Source organism: Panthera uncia, chromosome D1, assembly GCF_023721935.1.
Source record: "Panthera uncia isolate 11264 chromosome D1, Puncia_PCG_1.0, whole genome shotgun sequence".
Classification (NCBI taxonomy): domain Eukaryota; kingdom Metazoa; phylum Chordata; class Mammalia; order Carnivora; family Felidae; genus Panthera; species Panthera uncia.
The window spans coordinates 8,261,162-8,282,677 of NC_064808.1; the positions used below are offsets into that span (position 1 = coordinate 8,261,162).

General features: G+C 50.6%; 1 protein-coding gene across 1 annotated transcript; it reads right to left on the bottom strand.

The window, feature by feature from the left end:
- Positions 1 to 4,217: 4,217 nt before the first annotated feature.
- Positions 4,218 to 12,000, bottom strand: SCGB1A1 (secretoglobin family 1A member 1). The gene is given in 4 exon segments (XM_049614964.1): positions 4,218 to 4,244; positions 9,825 to 9,871; positions 9,874 to 10,014; positions 11,949 to 12,000. Coding segments are annotated over 4 exon segments (267 nt in total).
- Positions 12,001 to 21,516: the final 9,516 nt, after the last annotated feature.

Genomic DNA, 21,516 nt, shown 5'->3' on the forward strand with positions numbered 1-21,516 from the left:
TGCCCCCTCACGTGACTCCCTCATCACCTTGGTGGAGTACAGGATGTGGCAGAATCTTTTCTCGTGGTTAGAGACAATCTCTTGGTCTCTCCGCAGCCACTGTGTGTGAATCTGCCAGCCTGACTGGAAGGGCCACCTTATTTCCAGGCCTGGTCTGTTGCCGCACCCCCAGTGTAGAAGGGGGAAGCAGCGGGACTTGAGGTCAGAGCCACGGGCAGCACCAGTCTCCAAGGAGGGCCCCCCGGGCCTGGTGAGGAGTCTGGGCTTTATCCCACAGGTGACCGGTAGCAGAGAAGGATTTTAAACAAAAGCATGGCATTTCCGTTCACTGACGGTCCTGAGGAGAATGTTGTGGAAGGGGCAAGACTGAAATCTTAGAGACTCTTTGGGGGCCGAATAACGATTTCCAAAGATGCCCACGTCCGAGTCCTCAGAACGTGTGAATATGTTAGGTTACACGGCAGAGGGGAGTGAAGGTTGCACGGGGAATGAGGATTACTGATCAGATGACAGTAAGACGGGGAGAACGGCCTGGATGACAGGGTGGGCCCAGTGCAACCACCAGGATGGTGGCAGAGGGAGGCAGAGGAGGAGACTGGAGCCAGAGAGAGCATTGGAGAGGCTGTACTGCTGGGTTTGAAGGGGAGGGAAGGACCCCAGGCCTAGGAGTGAAGGCAGCCTCTGGATAAAGGGGGAAAGCAAGGAACCGATCCTGCCCTAGAGTCTTCGGAAGGAACACAGCCTGTTGCCGCCTTGATGTTTAGCACAGTGAAACCTTTTTGGACTTCTGATCCCTCGACCTATGAGATAACAAACTTTTAAAAATATTTATTTATGTTTGGGAGAGCCCGAGCAGGGGAGGGGCAGAGAGAGGGAGACACGGAATCCGAAGCAGGCTCCAAGGTCTCACAACCTGAGATATTTTATGAGTTAACTAGACTTCCGTGATAGGCTAGGAATCTATTCACTGGGTGGGGAACAAATCTGAGTTCCAAACCCCGACAATGGCGGCTGCATGTGTTGAGTTGAATCTGTTTTCCGATTTTTGTTTTTGTTTTTTTTTTTGCACGTCCTGCAGTTTTATCATTTTAGTTGGCCCATGGAAATATGTTGGGTGGCTTCCTCCCGATGATTCATCCTCACATTGTCCCATGTGCCTGTCAGTGTGTTCTGTACGTGCTTGGGAGGGTCATTCCCTAATTACACGTTTCAGAACGCGTTATTTGTTTTATCGTCTGGCTGAAGCCATTTTCAGTGGCAACCGCCTTACGGTGAATTACTACCCACCGATCCCTGGCCTTCACCAACAGCATGCCTTGCATCAGCCGTAAACTAGACAGAATTTTATCCACATCATCTTGATCAAGTCGACGAGAGCTGGTTTTGCTTCCTCTTTCCTGCCTTGTGAGTCATTTATAGATTTTTCTGCCAGGCTAACCTCAACTCTCTCATGTGTTGAGGGTGAACACTTCAGTCTTCCTGTCCATCTGTCAATTCAGGGTCTGTCAGTTCAGGGTATACATCGACTTAGGATAAGGGCGAGCCCTCGGGTTTTACAGTGTGACCGGACCCTGGGGTTTGTTAATTACCGCTCCTCTTTTCTTCCAGAGTAATTGTTCCTTTGTTTTCAGATTGTGGGGGCGACAGGGTGTTTGTCTTTTCTTCTCTTTTTTCTTTTTAATGTTTATTTATTTTGAGAAAGAGAGACAGAAAGAATATGAGCAGGGGAGGAGCAGAGAGAGAGGGAGAGAGGATCCCAAGCAGGTTCCGCACTGCCAGATGTGGGATCGATGCGGGACTTCATCTCACAAATAGTGAGATCATGACCTGAGCTGAGATCAAGAGCTGGATGTTTAATCAACTGAGCCACCCAGGCTCCCCAAGACTGTCTTTCAAAGACCATTTTCACCCAGATTCACACTTCAGTTGACAATGTGATCAAGAGTATGGTCTTGAGACACCTGGGTGGCTCAGTTAAGTGGCGGACTTTGGCTCAGGTCATGATCTCATGGTTTGTGGGTTCAAGCCCTGCATCGGGCTTTGTGCTGACAGCTTGGAGCCTGCAGCCTCCTTTGGATTCTGTGTCTCCCTCTCTCTCTCTCTCTCTCTCTTGCTGCCTCTCCCCTGCTCACACTCTCTCACTGTCTCTCTTCCAAAAATAAATAAACATTAAAAAAATTTTAAAAAGAAAAAAATAAGTGTGGTCTTTCCCTAGGCTTCTCAGAGGCATGAACACCAAAACTAATGCAGTGCTAAGAACAGATAATATAGATACAGATATTTTTTTTATTTTGCTTTGTTGAGATGCATTTTTAAGTTTTTTCTTTGTCTTTACATAGTGTGTGTAACGCTTCTCGAATGCAGGAAGCTTATGTTCAAACACTGGCCTCTCTGTGTTTTAGTTTGGCGTCTTCGTAGTGAAAAGAGCCGATTATAGAATTATATATGTATGTGATACAGTGATGGACAACCCCTTTCTCCTCCTGTCCTCTTCCTTCTTCAAATGCAGGAGCCATTCTTAGCTTGAGGTCCATTCAAGAATAGGTCAAGTCTTGAATGTGGGCCGTTGGTCATAGTTCCTGGACCTGTGCTATAACTTACGGGTGAGTATATGCAGACAGAAAAGAACCCAATGAACATTCCTTCAGTCCTCTAATTACCTTCTGCTTTCTGGCAACAGGCATCCCACAGATACGTGCTCTTTCTGTGGTTTGGATCAGTTCATCTTCCATTCTGTTTTTTTTTTTTTTTTTTTTTTTAATGTTTATTTATTTTTGAGAGGGAGAGAGAGCACAAACAGGGCAGGGGCAGAGAGAGAGGGACACAGAATCCGAAGCAGGCTCCAGGCTCTGGGCTGTCAGCACAGAGCCCGACGCGGGGCTTGAACCCATGAACCGTGAGATCGTGACCTGAGCTGAAGTCAGACGCTTAACCGACTGAGCCACCCAGGCGCCCCGCATTCTGTTCTTTTAAAACCGAAGGCGCCTTTCTGTGTCCACTGCTCACAATGCTTGTGGATCCCCTACATCTCCAGCCCCCTTGAGGCGGACACTCTCTACGTTATAATTGTACTTGCTTTTATCTCCAGATACCTGTGTTGAATTTGCCCTGGGTAAATACTTCCCTTGCTGTGAAGAAGTCATTAAAATTCTGAACCTTGTTTGGCCCTGGATCCTTATCCGTTTGAACAATACTCACCTAGGTGGATGGCTCATGGGAGGCAAAGGTATGTGAGTTAATGACCTGGATACAGAAGAACCCTGGCCCAGCAGTGAGGGAGCGGAGGAGGTGGGAGAGAGCCAGGAGGCCCCCCACCAAGGTCCCGCCTTCGGCCAAGAATCTCGTTTGAAATTGCCAATCCTCATGACCTGCTCTGGAATTTTTACCATCAGGAAGTCCCGCCTTTGTGGTGGACAATGAAGGGTGGGGCGTGGTGTGCTTGTACCTGCGTGGGGGTGCGGGGGACAGTGCTCATCAATCTCATTTATTGGCTCAGGAGATTCCTGCGTCTGGAATCGCATTCTCTGTAGAGCAACGGTTGGGGCCTGGGCTCTGGAATCCGGGTTGTGTGAAGACTAATTGCAAAACTGCCCCCAGCAAGTAAGCAATCTATAAAGATAATTACGAGGTTGCGTTTCTGCTTCCAGACTTTAAAAATGGGGCCGATGGAGGTTAAAGGTCAGCTCTACCAGCGCCCCTCGGTCCTCTCGGTCTGTCGATTCAGCTGGGCTCGCCGTTGGGATCGTCTGGGAATGGAATTATTCCTAATTCCAAAAGGGTTGACGCATCACCGGCAGCCTTCAGCGAGAGGCACTTTTGTTTGTACGACTGTCCCTGTGTTTTCTCAGAATTCGGATTAAAAAAAAAAGATCTCAGAAATCAAATTAAAGCAATCATACAGACGATAAAAGATCCCCAGGAAGGAACTGTGTTTCATCAACTGTCCCGCGGAGCGCACCCAGCTGTGCTGCGCAGGGCGTCGGAGCCCCAGGACCGACCCACCGCGTCCGTTCGCGGACACCTTGGCCGACACCGCCCCCTAGTGGCCGCGGCAGCACAGGGCGCTGAGGATGCGGAAGGCGCGTCCTCACAGACCCGCGCAGCTAGACGGAAAATTCCGCCTGCAGAGGCTTCTCTCTCTTCAACTGTCTCCTTCCTTGCCCTCTGCCGATGCCTTTTTTATTCCCGCCTCCCCTCTGCACGTCCTCTGCTTTCATTCAGTGGCTGCGGATGGCGTGGCCTGGCTGGGGACCGATTGCCACGGAACAGGGGGGTTTCGAGGTTTTTTTTGTTTTTTTTTGTTTTGTTTTTTTTTTTTTTACATGCACGCGGGACACATCTTTATGACAAACTCTAGTCTTTGCCCATTTTGTTCTGGGGAGACTTTCTAAATCAACAATACTTTTGAGCGGTTGATGTTGTGTGGCCTGTACAAAGGTCCTGAGGTGGGAAGGACTTGGCTCTTAAAAAAAAAACACTGACCTGAAGACGGTGGGGGGAGGGAGAGAAACTGGGTGGTGGAATGAACACAGGAAATAAGCAACGGGAAGGAGGGTGGGAGGTGAAAGCCAGTGATGGGCAGATTCTGCATTTTGAATGTAATTTTTACTTTTTATTTTCAAAATATTTATTAGTGTTTATTCCGAGTGGAGACAGAGCATGAGAGAGAGCATGAGCAGGGGAGGGACAGAGAGAAAGGGAGCCAGAATCCCAAGCAGGCTTCATGCTGTCAGCACCGAGCCCTGAAAGGGGGCTTGGACTGAGTTCATGACCTGAGCCAAGATCAGGAGTTGGATGCTTAACCAACTGAGCCACCAAGGCGCCCCTGCATTTTGAATTTTATCACGGTACTAGAAAGCCTTGAAGGTTTTTGCCTGGCGGAGGCTGGTGGCAGTGAAAGGGGGTTTTCAGGTGATGACAATGACTTTGGTGGTTGGGGGAAAGATGGGCTGCGGGAGGGCTAAGTGTGAGCTGGGAGCCCATCAGGGGTCCCCGGGTTGTGTGGGTGAGAGGTGGATGGGGGGGGGGCAGCCCTGTGGACTTGGAGGGAGTTCCCAGATGCTTTGGAGACGGACTTGCTTGACTGCATCCACAGTAGGGTTAGGACTGTCCGTCCTTCTGAGCAGCTGGGAGGATTCACTAAGATTAGAAACCGCCTGGCAGGGGAGGGGGGCTTGGACCGTGAGTTCCGTTGGACAAGTGGAGTTTGATGGTAGGACATAAGGGGAGGAGGTCCGGGCTCTTTTGGCGACAGGTAACAGAACCTAGAGGAAGGGTTCTTTCTTCTTTCTTTCTTTCTTTCTTTCTTTCTTTCTTTCTTTCTTCTTTCTTTCTCTTTCGTTTATTTATTTTAGAGAGAGAAGGGGGTGGAGAGAGAGAGAGAGACAGAGAACCTCAAGCAGGTTCTGCACTGTCAGTGCAGAGCCCAGTGTGGGGCTCGAACTCATGAGACATGAGATAATGACCTGAGCTGAGATCAACAGTCAGACACTTAACCGACTGAGCCACCTGGGTGCCCTGAGGAAAGGTTCTTTGGCAAGGTTCTGAATTTTCCCCTGGGGTCCGAGCACTGGGTTCAGTGGGGCCTCTGGAAGGGAGTGGGGGGCCCCAGGCAGCCTCCACTCCGTTCTCTGTGTATCTGTCTGATCGTCCTTCTTGCTATACCGTCTGCTTGGAAGGCCCTGTCCCCCGCCGGCCCCCGGGTGGCTGGTTCCTGCCATCCCTTTAAGTCTCTGCTCAAATCCTGACAAGGGGGACTCCAGAGCTTTGGCCTAAGCTTCTCTGGCTCACATCACTCCATGGATTTCTTTTATGGCTTTTATCACAGTTTCATCTACCTGTCTGTTGACTTAACGTTTCTTTTGTGGGAGCTTCCCCGCTTGATTGCCAGCTCCAAGAGAGCAGAAGGCCCTGCTTTCTTCACTGCCGTGCTTGAGCCTTAGTACAGTTCTGGCCCAGAGCAGGCACTTCACACAGACTTGGATTATGAAATCCGCTCCTGGTTTCCTTAGAGTGCCCAGCGCCACTATGAACACATTGGAAGTGCCCGTAAATACCTAGGGATTAATTTCATGCCTGAAGACTCCCTGGCCACAGAAGAAAAGGATGACTGATTCTCTTTCTGCAGGAAAGTGGGCTGGACAGGGACTCAGGGAGGGGGCAGCGGCCCAAGTCAGGGCGCAAGAGCATCAGGACCATAGACAGCAGTGACCCGGTGCTGAACAGCCCTGTGTCTGTGACACCCCGCCCCACCCCCAGATCCTCTTCTGAGCAGAGATGTCTTTAAAGGCAAGACTGATGTGAACAGACAGTTTGACTTGTAGGCTTTTGCGATGTGTTTTATTTTATTTTTACATTTTATTTATATATTTATTTAGTGCACACGGGAGAGGGGCAGAGAGAAGGAGAGTCAGAATCCCAAGCAGGCTCCATGCCATCAGCACAGAGCCTGATGAGGGGCTTGACCTCATGAGCTGTGAGATCATGACCTGGGCCGAGATCAAGAGTCGGATGCTTTTACGATTTAGACCTGGAAATAGGATGTCCTAACAATGGTGACAGCTGAAGGATCTAGAAAATGTATAAGCAGGGGCTGTTTTTTTTTTTCCTGTTCTCCAACCCCTTTAAGAATAGATCGATAAAGCAATACCTGTCAAAAGAACACCAGCATTCTTCACAGAGCTAGAACAAATAATCTTAAAATTTGTATGGAACCAGAAAAGACCCCAAATAGCCAAAGCAATCTTGAAAAAGAAAACCAAAGCAGGAGGCATCACAATCCCGGACTTCAAGCTATACTACAAAGCTGTAATCATCAAGACAGTATGGTACTGGCACAAAAACAGACAGATCCATGGAACAGAATAGAGAACCCAGAAATGGACCCACAAAAGTATGGCCAACTAATCTTTGACAAAGCAGGAAAGAATATCCAATGGAAAAAAGACCGTCTCTTCAGCAAGTGGTGCTGGGAAAACTGGACAGCAACATGCAGAAGAATGAACCTGGACCACTTTCTTACACCAGACAAAAAAATAATCTCAAAATGGATGAAACACCTAAACATAAGACAGGAAGCCATCAAAATCCTAAAGGAGAAAGCCTCTTTGACCTCGGCCTCAGCAACTTCTTACTCAACACATCTCCGGAGGCAAGGGAAACAAAAGCAAAAATGAACTACCGGGACCTCATCAAAATAAAAAGCTTCTGCACAGTGAAGGAAACAATCAGCAAAACCAAAAGGCAACCGACAGGATGGGAGAAGATACTTGCAAACGACATATCAGACAAAGGGTTCATATCCAAAGTCTATAAAGAACTTCTCAAACTCAACACCCAAAAAACAAATAATCCAGTGAAGAAATGGGCCAAAAACATGAATAGACGCTTCTCCAAAGAAGACATCCAGATGGCCAGCCAACACTGCTGGTGTTGGATCTCTTTTGCACTGCTGGTGGGAATGCAAACCGGTGCAACCACTCTGGAAAACAGTATGGAGGTTCCTTAAAAAACTAAAAAAAGAACTACCCTACGATCCAGCAATTTCACTACTAGGTATTTATCCAAGGGATATAGGTGTGCTGTTTTGAAGGGACACATGCACCCCAATGTTTATAGCAGCACTATCAACAATAGTCAAAGTATGGAAAGAGCCCAAATGTCCATCGATGGATGAATGGATAAAGAAGATATCTATATCTATATCTATATCTATATCTATATCTATATCATATGTATATATATGTATGTATATATATACATATGTATATATAATACATACACACACAATGGAGTATTACTCAGCAATCAAAAAGAATGAAATCTTGGGGCGCCTGGGTGGCGCAGTCGGTTAAGCGTCCGACTTCAGCCAGGTCACGATCTCGCGGTCCGTGAGTTCGAGCCCCGCGTCAGGCTCTGGGCTGATGGCTCGGAGCCTGGAACCTGTTTCCGATTCTGTGTCTCCCTCTCTCTCTGCCCCTCCCCCGTTCATGCTCTGTCTCTCTCTGTCCCAAAAATAAATAAAAAAACGTTGAAAAAAAAATTAAAAAAAAAAAGAATGAAATCTTGCCATTTGCAACTATGTGGATGGAACTGGAGGGTATTATGCTAAGCGAAATTAGTGAGAGAAAGACAAATATCATATGACTTCACTCATATGAGGACTTTAAGATATAAAACAGGTGAACATAAGGGAAGGGAAGCAAAAAGAGTACAAAACCAGGGAAGGGGACAAGACATTAAGAGACTCTTAAATATGGAGAACAAACAGAGGGTTGCTGGAGGGGTTGTGGGAGGGGGCATGGGCTAAATGGGGAGGGGCACTAAGGAATCTACTCCTGAAATCAGTGTTGCACCACGTGCTAACTTGGATGTGAATTAAAACAAAAAAGAAAATAGTTTGATAAATAATTCCATCTGACAAATGTGAAGCGAAGAAAAAAATCTAACCCACCCTCTTTCGGGACTCCAAGTGAAACCCACTGCTGACCCTGAGGAGTCAGGGTCCGTCATTCTCGAAGGCACCCCAAACACCCTGGGTCCCTAATGGAGGAATTGAGCCTATTCCCCACTCCGGCCTTTGTTGCTTAAGGGCCTTACAGGAAACTGAATCCTTCCATGCATGGTTGTGTGCTGTGTGTGACTTGAGGCGCCTCTGACACAGGGCCACCCAACCCCTAACAGATCCCAACTGCTCTATCCGCATGCTTAAAACGTCCACCATTTGTCTACAGGAGACAGAACTCTCTGGAAAGCGCCATATTTACTTGCAGGCATGTCTGGGTAGCATAATCACCTTAACTGTTTACTTTTTCACCCAAGAGCGGGATTCCAAAGAGACTGGAAGAAACAACAGTGGATTCCATCACTAAATGGATGCGGGTTGGGGCGTCTTTCTGAGGGCAGCCACCACCCCGTTGGTTGGACCCTCCCTTCTTCCACCGTAGGTTAAGTTTGAGCAGGGCCCTGGGTGGCTCTCTGCCCCGGCAAGGGACTGTGTGCCGGTCCCCACTCCTGCCAACTGTGAGGAGCCTGGTGCGTGTGGGGAACAGGAAGTGAGACTCCCGGGCTCCTTGGAGATATGTTTGCACAGCCAGTGACTTTCCCTTTGTCCCTTTGCACTTGCTACCCTTGCCCTGGCAGTGACAACTTTCCCACTGGAGCAGGGGAACAAAAAAGAGGGGGGGATTCGGGACACAAAGGTGAGATGCTTGTGCTTTATTGAAGGGAGCCAGGCTGGGGACACAGTGAGGGAAGCGTCTGGGGAGCAGCAGGGACTTCGGCGGCTGGAGACCTTCAGCTTCTGAATCCTAAGCACACAGTGGGCTTCTTATGATTTTGTCCTAAAACACACCCCAAAAAACCCCCCAAGACAGTGGTGAGTGAACCTCCGAGGTCGACCAAGATGACGAGACGCAGGAACTTCAATGTCAACGAAGAGGTTCAGTGGGTCTGGGAAGAGCTGAGCTTGTGAGCGTTTTGACTGTTTTATTTATTTTGAGAAAGCGAGGGGGAGAGAGAGAGCAGGGAAGGGGCAGAGAGAGAGCGAGAGAGGCAGGGAGAGAATCCCAAGCAGGCTCCGTGCTCCCATGATCTGAGGAACGGTGAGATCAGGACCTGAGCCAAAATCAAGAGCCGGACGCTTAACTGACTGAGCCACCCAGGCGCCCCCGCAGAAGCCTCTTAAAAAGGGGGAGGTGACTGAGCCTGCTTCCCCAGGGATATTTGCACTGGGTCAGAAAAGGCTCCAAAAAATGGGCCCAGGCTGCACCCAAGCGAGGGGGGAGATCCGCTCGCAGACTGTGTGAGTCAAGGAAGCTGGGTACCGTGAGCTTTAAGATGCTCTCCTTGGCCTTCTGAGGAAGCGTGTCACCAGCCTCTTCAGCTGGATCCCCGCGTCTTTCACGTCCGCGTCTGGCAAGAAGGGTTCAACGGCGGCCTCGTAACTGGAAAGCGTGCCCGTGAAGAGGGTTTCCGTGACGTTTAGAAAGCTCTGGCAGACCTCTGCGGAAGCCGAAGCACAGAAAAGAGAGAGCACATGTGTCCTGGCCCTTTTCCAAGCTGGCAGGGCCCCTGGCCGGGCCAGTCCCCAGATGTAAGTGGCCGGGCCTGTCAGCAAGAGATAGCAGCCTTTTCGTCGAAGGGATGCGTTGAATGGGAGATCTGGTGGTGCTCCAAGGAGCTGGCTCTTTGGCGCCGCCGGGGTTCTTCCCGGATTGCAGCCTTCTGCGGCTTGTCTGAGCCTTCCTGGCACCTCCTGGGCTGGGGCGGTGCGAGGTGCCATGTGTTCTTTCTGTGAGTTCTAGGCAGAGGGCTGATGAGAGAAGATGCTGATCTGATCTTTTATCCAACGTGGGGTCTGGGGAGAGGCTACTGAGGGCTTCGGTTGTCCCACCAGAAACGTGCCTCTTACCAAGGGTGAGTGATGATCTCAGCCGCTTGCTCCTGGGAGGGGGAGGGGCGTGGCAGAGTCAGGCTCTGGCTGAGTCAGGCTCTAGCCAAGTGCAAGCCCCTGAACTTGGCCTGGAAGAGGCGCTGGGCCCTGTGGGGTGCACTCACCTGCCCACAAGCCTCTTGCTTCCCTTCCTGGCCCCACTATATTCCCTTCACCCAGAGTGCTCCCCAGTTGTGCTCCCCCTTTAGGCTCCTGCTCCCAGGAATGTGGGGGAGGGTCACCGTTTCCTACGCCCTACTTGGCCCTTCTTCCCCTGGAGTCTCAGTCCCCGTCCTTGAATTTTCTGCCTGTGTGCAAATTCGGCTTCCCCGCCTGGAATCCTGGCACCCCCAAGTGGCCGCTCCAAGTCAAACCCTCTCCAGAACTTTGAGCCCTGCTTTGCAACTTACGGTGTCATCTGGCAAGTATCTTTATCTTTGTGTGGCATCTGTAAAATGGGAATCATACCCCTATTTCATAGGATTATTGTAAGAATGAAAAGCGGGGGGTGCCTGGGTACCTCAGTTGGTTAAATGTCTGACTTCAGCTCAGGTCATGATCTCATGGTTCATGGGTTCCAGCCCCGCGTCGAGCTCTGTGCTGACAGCTCAGGGCCTGGAGCCTGCTTCGGATTCTGTGTCTTCCTCTCTTTCTGCCTCTCCCCCCCTCACACTCTGTCTTTCTCTCTCTCAAAAATAAATAAACATTAAAAAAATTAAAAAATAAAAATCTTTTTGCTTCTTTGCTTATGAAAAGGAGTAGAAGAGGTTGATACAGAGTGAAAAACAGGTAAGTCAATTCCCAAAAGATCAGGAGGCTTCAAGAGAAGTAGGATCCCCCTTCCTCCCTTCTGTCCCTCCCTTCCTGCTTCCCTCTTCCCTCTCTCTCGCTCTCTCTCATTCCTTTCCTCTTAGTGACAGCTGCAACTATTCAGAGACTCCTTATCCTTCTGGAGGAGGACAAAAATGTTTAGAAAACTCCACTCTGGGTTGTCAGTTTCCCAAAGGGAAGATCCCTTTCTAGAATATTCCTCTCTGCCCAGAATGGGAGACCTTGCCTTTGCTTGGGTTTCTTTTGGAGACATGGGGCTCTATAGCTCTTTCCAGCCTCTTTGGCTCCCAGAGTAGTGTGGAGACCCCAAACCTGAAGGCTTCACTGTACCAAGGTCTCTTGGCGTCTTGGGGGTTCTCCAAGACTGGGCTCTGAGAAGCTCATTATTCCTATTCTGTTGGTCATTAAACACACATCCATACTGGATCTCCTCCAGCCCTGCCTCCAGTCTGTTCTGACTCTGGAATTCTGAGGTTGTTGGGTATAGAAGATGGGATCCTTTCCTGGTTTCCCCACAGGCTCAGGGTGCTCCCCAAGTTCCCAAGATGGGCTTGTTCACAGGCCAAGACTCCTGGCTGGGAGTCATCCTTCCAGTGAAATAGGTGTCCCCTCTCCTGAGCACAACCGGGTGGCAGCGAGGGTTTCTGAGCCGGGCTTGGGGAAGAGGGGCTCTGGGCACTCACAAGACTACAGCAGAGAGCCAGGGTGACCAGGGCAAGAGTCATGGCGAGCTTCATGGTGGTCAGGAGGCTGGTGAGTGAGGCGCTGGCCTGTCTCTGGGTCCGATGGTCTCGTGTGAGGTGTGCTCAACCGGGGTGCCTTCTTAAGTAATCCAGGCTGTACTTGGAGGGAAGGAAGAGGGCAAGGCCTGGGCTCCACCGATGGGACCACACTATTTACTTGGGCGTCAGCTTGGTGGGAAAAGTGAATGTTCTTTTTGCTCAACCCGGTTTCTTTCTCCATTGAAACTGAGCTCACACAATGGGACACTCGGTCAGGGGAAACCCAGAGTTCCATGTGGAGGCCACAAGGGGACCCAGGTCAGAGGGCACGGAGCCCTGGCTGCCTGTGCCACTCTCTTTGAACTTGAGCATGGGAGCAGTCTAGGTCAACAGAGGCAATTATAGAGTCCACCTGGACCCATCGCTCCAGGAGAAACCGAGGTCTTAGGCTCATCACACAAGGTGCGACAGGAATGGGGCTCAGGACTTTGGATACTCCATTGGCCTCCTCTCACCGCCTCTCCAAGGAAGGCGGCTGGGGGTGTCGCATGGACCAGAGCATCTTCATGATCAGACTTGGGGGAGACCCTGGACTGAAGCATGTTGACAGATAATGGCCTTCTCCAGAAAGCCCACGAGAAACCCAAGCCTCAGATCAGCCTGGAGAATGCACTGCTCGGGGCTGGGTCTGTTCCCACCCGAAACTGCTCTTAAGTCCTACCCTCCTGGTGGCCAAATCCATGGGCACTCAGTCCATATCTCGCTTGGCCTCTTAATGGCCCTGACCCTTCTGACCCTTTCCTTCTTGCACTGTTCTCTCTCCTGTGCTCCCAAGGCTTTCTTTCCTGCTTTCTTTCCAACCATCCTTGTTCTCGAGACATTTATTTATTCTTTACCGATGGCACTTACGTATCATCAGCTGCAGACTCTGGCCGTAGCCCCTTCTCACCTCCCTCTGCCACATCTGTGTCTGCTCCCTTCCTTCTCCAGTGCACCTGCCTTAGGACACAGGCTTGGCCTGGTGAAGCCAATTCTTAAACGGCCTCCCATCCCGACTTGCCCTCATCGGGAAGGCCTGTAGAACGATCTTTCTAAAACCAGCTGATCGTGTCCTCTGTCTTGAAACCCTTTGAAAGCATCCATTTGCGGACAGGGTAAAATTCAAGTGCGATCTACACTGCTTTTGCTGACCACTTAGCCTCATTCCGCCACTTCCCTGCATAGTGATTTAACCCTATGTTAGTATTTGTGGATGTGGGAACATTCCGTATGTTTCTTCATGCCTTTCTACCTTTTCACAAAGGATGCCTCGTGCCTGGAATACATACCTCCCGTCTTGTCTGCTTCTCCAAATCCTGTTTGTACTTTCGGTCAAATGCCCATTCATTGATTCGTGTTGAGCACCTATGTGCCAAGCATTGTGTTAGGGGGTGGGGAATGGGGTGGGCCCCTTGCAGGGGCCTCCTGCCAAGGTCTGTATGCTCAGAGTCCTGGGAAGCTCCGGAAGAGGTTTCTTTTTTTTTAATGTTTTAAATTTTTATTATTTAAAAAAAAATGTTTATTTATTTATTTTGAGGCGGGTAGGGCCAGGGGGAGAGGGGAAGAGAGAGAGAATCCCAACCAGCCTTCGAGATGAGGCTGAAGCGGGGCTCGATCTCAAGAAACGTGAGCTCATGACCTGCGCTGAAATCAAGAGTCAAACACTTAATCGACTGGGCCACTCAGAAGCCCCTTTTTAATGCTTTTTAAAAATGTGTTGAAATATACATAATACAAAATTTATCATCTTCATCACTTTCAGTGCACGGTTGAGCGCATTAAATCTATTCACGTTGTTTCTCAGCCGTCCCCACCAGCCATCCCTGTAGCTCTTTTCGTCTTACAAAACTGAAACTGTCCCCATTAGACACTAACTCCCTGTGCGTCCCCAGGCCCTGGCAGTCCCCATTCGGGTATCTGTCTCTGTGATTTGGATTCCTAACTGCCTCACGTATGTGCAATCCCACAATACTGGTCTTTCTGACGGGCTCATTTCACTTGGCACAATGTCCTCAAGTTCATCCGTGGAACATATTGCAGAATTTCTTTCCCTTTGAAGGCCGAATAATGTTCCCTTGTACGTGCGGACCACGTTTTGCTATCCGTTCATCGGTCGATGGGCACTTGGGCTGTGTCCGCATTTTAGCTATTGTGAACAACGCAGCTATGAACGTGAATGCACAGTCTGGAAGGTTTTAATCTGGAGAGATGTGGTCTGATTTCTCTTTGGATGAGATGACCCTGCCTCTTCTGTGAGGAAGGGCTGGGGGAGGGGTGGGGGTGACCGAGCGGCTGTGACAGAGGGGTTTAGGCTGAGTTGACTCCCAGACCCGTCACTCACTAGCTGTAGTATCCCGGGCATGTCCATCACCCCTCTCTGCCCTGATTTCCCTGTCTGTACAGTGAGCATGATGATATTATCTGTTGTATCTGGCCACCTCGTAAGTGGGGCTGGCATGGAGAATGTGCTCTGTGAATGAACGTTGGTGAGTGTTGTATTTGCACGTCTCCCCTGTGAAGCTGCAGGAGGAAGGCCCTTTCTGTTTTGGGTTTCCTTGCTCGAGTCTCCGGGGCACAGAGGATCCTGAGTGAGCCTCCCTGCTTCCGTGCTCGGCCGACGTCATCAGGATGAGCTTTTCCTTTGTCCCGCCTGCTCTACTCTGTCCATCACATGCGCAGCCGCGATGGCTTAGCTGGCTCCCATGTTCCAGACCTGAACCCAGGCCGGGAGATGAGAGCTCACACGAAGAAACAGTAGTTCTGAGGTCCCCCTGTACGGAAGCCCTGTATAGAGGCATAGAATACGCAGGCGTATCTTTGTATTTATTTTTATTTATTTATTTTGAGAGAGAGGGAGAGGGACAGCACGAGCGGGGGAGGGGCAGAGAAAGAGAGAATCCCAAGCAGGCTCCACGTTGTTAGCGAGGAGCCCAACGTGAGACTCGAACCCACGAATCTGTGAGATCATGACCTGAGCCGAAATCAAGAGTTGGACGCTCAACCGACTGAGCCAGCCAGGCGCCCCTCAGGGCCTGTCTTCCTGTCCCCTGAGTCATAGGGTTGTAGAGCGAGGGTCTCTCCGTGTTTTCTTCCCTGAACCAGCTGTCAGACAGGGAGGGTTTCCTGCATACATGGTGTGGCCACTTGGTGGCACAGCCCAGTGGCTGTGCAGAGAATGACCTGACGAGTGTCATCAAGACAGTCCTAGGGGTGGCTCAGAGGGTCAAGCGTCTGACTTCGGCTCAGGTCATGATCTCGCGGTTCATGGGCTCGAGGCCTGCGTCGGGCTCTGTGCTGACAGCTCAGAGCCCGGAGCCTGCCTCAGATTCCGTGCCTCCCCCTCTCTCTGCCCTTCCCCACTCGCGCTCTGTCTTGTTCTCTCTCTCTCTCTCAAAAAATTAATAAACATTAAAAAAAAAAAAAGTTCATTGGGTCCAGAATCTTAAAAGTGCAGCGTTTGTGAAAGACTTCGGTCTGTGCTCTTCTCCACAGTGTGTTGTGGGGACAGTGCGTGTCTTGTTCTCGTTCCCGCCATCTCTCTCTGGATGCTCCTTTTCCAGTTCCTCTGTTACTCCATATTCCTTTTTCCCTCCCCTCCCTTCCCTCCTCTGTACTCTCTCCTCCTGGGCACCTCATCCGTGCTCACGGTTTCAGTTACCTCCTATGTTGAGACGACTCCCTAATTTATATCCCCCCCCCCCCCAGCATTCTCGGAGTTGCAGCCTTGACCATCCAATGCCTGCTGGACATCCCCATCTAAATTTTTCAAAAGCCTTCAAACTCACTTTGTACAAAGTCAGACTTACGATCTTTGCTCCTAAGCCTGGTAAACCTTTCCCCAGGATTCCGTATCTCAGCAAATGACCTCACCACCCAATTGGTCACGCAACCCGGAGACACGGCTTTGATGCCTCACCCTCCCTGGGGCCATCTTGACACAGCCTCATGTCACCATCAAGTCCATGGGCTTGGACACAACTCTGATGGTGTCCTTCTCGTTGTTCTCTGAGGGGCCTTTCAGATCTGTCAGTCTACCACCGAGGTCCTTCTCTTCCTCGTCCAACTCCCTCTGGGGCCATCAGGTCCAGGCATGACAGCAGGGTCCTGAAGCTTTATTCAGTTTGATTATTTCCCTGTGCTTTGGGGATATCACAGACTCATGATAGGTTTATTTGAGGGGCCACTTATCTAAGAGGTAAGAAACCCAGTGAAAGCTGAAAATAAAAAGCTGTCCATTATTAAAACAAAACAAAACAACCCCCCCCCCCCATGATATTAAACATCACCTTCCTTCTGGGTCTGACTCCATGATCCAGTGATCTGGTCTCTTGAGGCCAGCCCATCATTCAGGCTCAGTTTCAGGTGTCTGTGTCACATGCCCCTTGGGGACTCACAAAGTGTGGCTGATGGTTCTGATACAGGCAAGAAAGGTGAGCTGAACCCCCACCCCGACCCCACCTGGGGTACCCTAAAACCCTCCCAGTGCTGCCCCTAGAGGGTCCCTCTCTGAGCCAGCAGTGGACGTGGCTGGGGCTGCAGTGATGACAGCAGGGACCCGTGGGTCTCCCAGCCCATCACCCACAGCCTCGGACTCTGTTGTCTACATCTTACCTTCATGGTTCGGGGTCCTGGGAACAGAATAGCTGGTTCCTGGGTCTTTGAGGAACTTAGCATCTAATATCTTCCCTGCCATTAGGAGGGCCTCATGCGGCCCTTACTCAACCTCACGGACAATCAGCCCTTGCTGTTCCCGGGGCAATGGTTTCCCAGGCCCAGCGGGGCGGGGCGGCGGGGGGCGGGGTGGGCATTGACCTTCAAGGTATGGGGTTGGGGGTTCATCTCTGTCCTGAGTGGGGCCACCACCAAGCATCCCAAGACAGGCTCTTCCATCTTGGTCCTTGGGAGAGCCCTGCTTGGCGGTGAGGGGCATTTCTCTCCCCTGCCCAGGAACGTATAGAGCAACAACTTCTTTGCTGTGTGCGACAGTTAGGCAAAAAGTGTTAGGGGAGGCTCAGTCTCTTAGACTCTAACACCTGCTCCTCAAATCCTTAAGCACCACACACTGAGCTCCAGGCCAGAACCCTCCAGCCGGCCTTGGCACGTGGTGAGGGCTGGGAGCCACTGTTTCTGGCTACATTGGGCAGTGGCCCGGTCACTGTGCAAAGATAAACTGAGGGAAGGCAAGCCACTCGGTTATTAGCACTGCAGGCATGGCAGTGAATTTGTATGCTTCCTGCCAGCGCTCCCCGCGTCCCCCAGCTGAAACCGTGGCCTGTGTTGGCTGTGCCTGGGTCTGTGTTTGTCCTGACCCCTAGGTTGCTGGAGATTCAGGGGCAGGGCCAGGGCTCAACCTTCCCTGACTCCAGCTTGGAGGGTATGCCTGGCTGTGGCCCAGAAAGAGGCTCAGTCAGAGCCTGAAGGTCCTGGGGGATCTGGAAGTCCAGCTTGGGGACTTGGACCGTGAGGCCCTAGGTCTGCTGGTGTTCCCCGCATGTGCTCAGGGGGCTTCTGGCTCCGCGCTTGTTCTCCAGACAGCCCCTGGGCAGAGCAGATTTTCCCTTATGGGTTTGTTTGTTCTCTTCTCTCTTGGTGTCTCTGAGGACTGATCGCTGCATTGACCCAGAGGGCCTGGCAACTTCTGGACATTCCAGCCATTTTGGCCACAGGCCCTGATGCCTAAGACTCGTGTGTTTTTAGAATGTCCACCGCTCCCCGCCTCAGTTATCATGTATCTGCTGGCTCCAAAATATTTTTTAAAATCCTCAAAGTTGTAACTAATGAATATGTACCTGTGTAACATCGTTTCAACTAGCTTACTGCGACTCAGCTCAACTACAGCATGGCGTCATGCAGGAGCAGTAAAGTTTAACTTGTATGAACAAAATGCATAATGTAGTCTCAGGATCAGAATTATAAAATTTATACAGGCCCTTTCAAAAGTTTATAGGCAAAATCAAACACAGTGTGAGAAGTGTGTATATTTTCACGTGTTTGATACGATGTGGGGTTGGAGTGTTACAACTAGGAGGGCCTTGTGTCCCGCTCTCCCAATACCTGCAGCTGTGCCGTCATAGCAGAGCACAGCCACCATCAGAACAGGAAGAGAGGGATCAGAAGAAATGCCCCAGTTTGTCTCTTGTCCCATCCCCTGATCTATAGCTAGAACCTTCCATTGGCCTAACCAGCTGATATTCAGCCAGCGAGGGAGCCCCACTTTTGTGGTCCTCAGAGGTCAGCTGCCTGGGGGCACAGAGCAGATCAGAGAAAGGTAGAGAATGGATGGGTGGGGTGAGTGTCAAACAGAGAATAACCTGCACATAATGGTCTCATTCTATACATACAGCTCTGGATCTTGCTTTTTTCACTTAATATTATGTCAGATTGGGGCACCTGGGTGGCTCAGTCCATTAGGCATCTGATTCTTGGTTTTGGCTCAGGTCATGATCTCATGGTTCATGAGTTCAAGCCTGGAGTCGTCGGGTTCTGCTCTGGCATTGTGGAGCTTGCTTGGGATTCTGTCTCTCTGTCCCTCTCATTCTCCCCTCCCTTGCTCCCGCTCTCTCTCAAAATAAAGAAATAAACATTTGAAAACAAAAATGTTATGTCTTGGATACCTTTTGAAACTCTGGCACTTACAGATGCACTTGATTTTTTTTTTTCAAATTATAGAATATCCCTCTGTAGGATGCAGTACAATTTGAGCTACCAGTACCTTATTGATGGATGCCTGTCATTTTCGCAGTTTTTCCCATACAAACCACAAGCACGCCTCCTTCTGCCCTGGGGGCGTCTCCCCGTAGGACAGATGCCTGGATTCAGATTTGCTGGCATTCTCTAGAGGCGCCGACTCCCCAGGCTGGAGTCTGTCTGTTCCAGCGGCAGAGGGGTGGTTGGTGAGTGTTCGGACTGCGGTGGTGAGAGCAAGAGGGTATGTGTGGATCAGCAACTGTCCTGATTCTCCATGGGGATCTCGGTCACTTTCCTGGTGCAACTTGTCCCTCAGCCCCAGGCCCGGGCAGGGGCCAGCAGAAATGTCTCCTGGACTGCTGAGAGCATCCTGTGGGTGCAAATCGCCCACTCCTGCTGGAAAGGATCGGGTGTTAGCGGTTTCTGGAGGCTGAACCTGAGAGTTTCAGGGAGGGGTGAGGGTGAGTCAGGCCATGACCTGCTGAGCATCAGAGCGCCTTCTTGGGGTGCTGGGGACGGCCAGGCAGGCAGATGTGCTGAAACTTGGGGGGTGGGAAGGTGGAGCAGGGCTGAGAGCTGGGGCTTTTCCCACGGAGCCTGGGAGAACCAGCGGGTTCTTTGCTCTGGGACAAGCTCCCCTGAGGGGTGGGGACCATCAAGTTGATGGAAGTCCCTGTTCTGCGGGGTGGTAACCGGTTCCCCTTCACTTAGACTCTGGGGATTTGGGGGGTTAACACAACGTGTAACACGATTCACTTCTTGACATTTCCCAGAAAGCTTGCTCCCTTTCTTGCTTAATTCTGCAGGTTCTTTGTTCTGGGCTGAGTCACCCAAATCCTGCCTTTTGTGTGTGTTCTCTCTCACCTTCCCTGCCCTGTGACTGTTCCCACCGCAAAGTTGGCGTGTCACCGCTCAGGCCCCTCTGGGTGGGTCATGCGGCCCTGTTCTCCGCTGTCATGGGGGACAGGCGCCAATGTGGTCAGCAGACATGGTTGGCCAACTGCGTGGCTCTGCAGGGCTGCAGCTGTCCTAGATGCACAGGGACGGGGGTGGGGGGTGGGGGGGAGTGGGAAGGAAGGCCACCTTGAGCTCCTTCCGGCTCCTAGTCTGAGGCAAGTGATGTCCCGCCCAGAGGAGCCTGGGGAGCTCCTGGTCTCTGTCCCCCAGACATGGCCTGTGCTGTCCCCTCTGGGCACCACACCACTTTTGGTCCAGCGGGGTTATGCAGGGTTCTCAGACACAGGTGTTTGTGAGATGCAATACCTTCCCCTTGGGACGCCCGGGTGGCTCAGTCAGTTTAGCGTCCAAATCGATTTTGGCTCAGCTCAGGATCCCAGTGTCATGGGATTGAGCCCCTCGTCAGGTTCCACGCTGAGTGTGGAGCCTGCTTGGGATTCTCTTGTCTCTCTCTCTCTCTCTTTAGGTCTATAGAGTGTACAGGACTTTCCTATATCCATCAACATCTTTTTCTATTTTTATAACTAAAATAGTTATATTCTATATTGATGCTTTATATTTTATGTAATATATATTCTGTAATGTATATTTAGCTCACATACATATATAAACATGTTATATATTGCAAATGATACATAATATCTATCATATTTATATTATAATTAATATGATGTGTAATTTCATTCTCAAGCTTTCATTCTGCTAAGGGGATGAAAACTCAGTCCCGGTCATTTTGGGGCTCCCTGTCCCCACGGTTGTGCCTAACTTCCAGGGGCTTGTGCAGGACCAAGGCATTGGTGGGGTTTGTGTTGGTGAGGACCTCTGGTGCTTGATGTCACCGTCATCAGCCCGTCCTTTGTCATTGGCCATCAGCCCATGCAGGCCTCCTCCTGAGCCGGCCCCTGACACCGTCTGTAGGCCTCCAGTCCGCTGACTTTCTCTGTCACCTCGGCGCCACTCGTGGGTGCACAGGAACCGGCTGCTATCCCCGTGCTGTCCCTGGGCCGGGAAGTTCTGCTGTGACACCACCCAAGGCCTGTCTACCTAGATGCATCACACATTTCTTCTCTGGGGGTTCTGCGGTCTGTTCCCGGATTTGTCAAAGCCATCTGGGGTCTCTGCCACTGTGCCATCTCATTAAGGGCAGTGTCTGCAGTGGCTTAGCCGGTAGACTTGACATTCGGAGAAGATCATTTCTTCACACCGCCCTACTCTAGCCAACAAAAATTATTCTCAGCAATCACCGTGAAATAAAATGAATAAGAATAAAGGCCAGAGAAGAAATTCAGACAGTGATGATTTATTTATTTATCCATCCAGATGAGTTTTCTTTTTTTTTTTTTCTTAATTTTTAAAATTATGTTTATTTATTTTGAGAGAGAGAGAGAGAGCATGAGTGGGGCAGGGACAGAGAGAGAGGGAGGAGACACAGAATCTGAAGTGGGCTCCAGGCTCTGAGCTGTCAGTGCAGAGCTCGTCTCAGGGCTTGAACCTACAAGCCACGAGATCATGACCTGAGCCCAAGTCAGACGCTTAACTGACTGAGCCACCCAGGCGCTCCATTATAATCTGACATATTAATAGTTTAAGTAAATACTTATCCAATTAAAAGTCACCAAGAAGTGGGTTAAAAAAAATGTTTATTTATTGTGAGAGAGGGGTGCAGAGACAGAAAAGGAGAGAGAGAATCCCAAGCAGGCTCCATGCTGTCAGCACACAGCCTGATGCGGGGCTCAAACTCCCGAACCCCATGAGATCATGATCGGAGCCAAAGTCGGACGCTTAACTGACTGAGCCACCCGAGCGCCCCTGAGTTTATCGCTTAAACGCAGGGAGGATGTAGCCCTC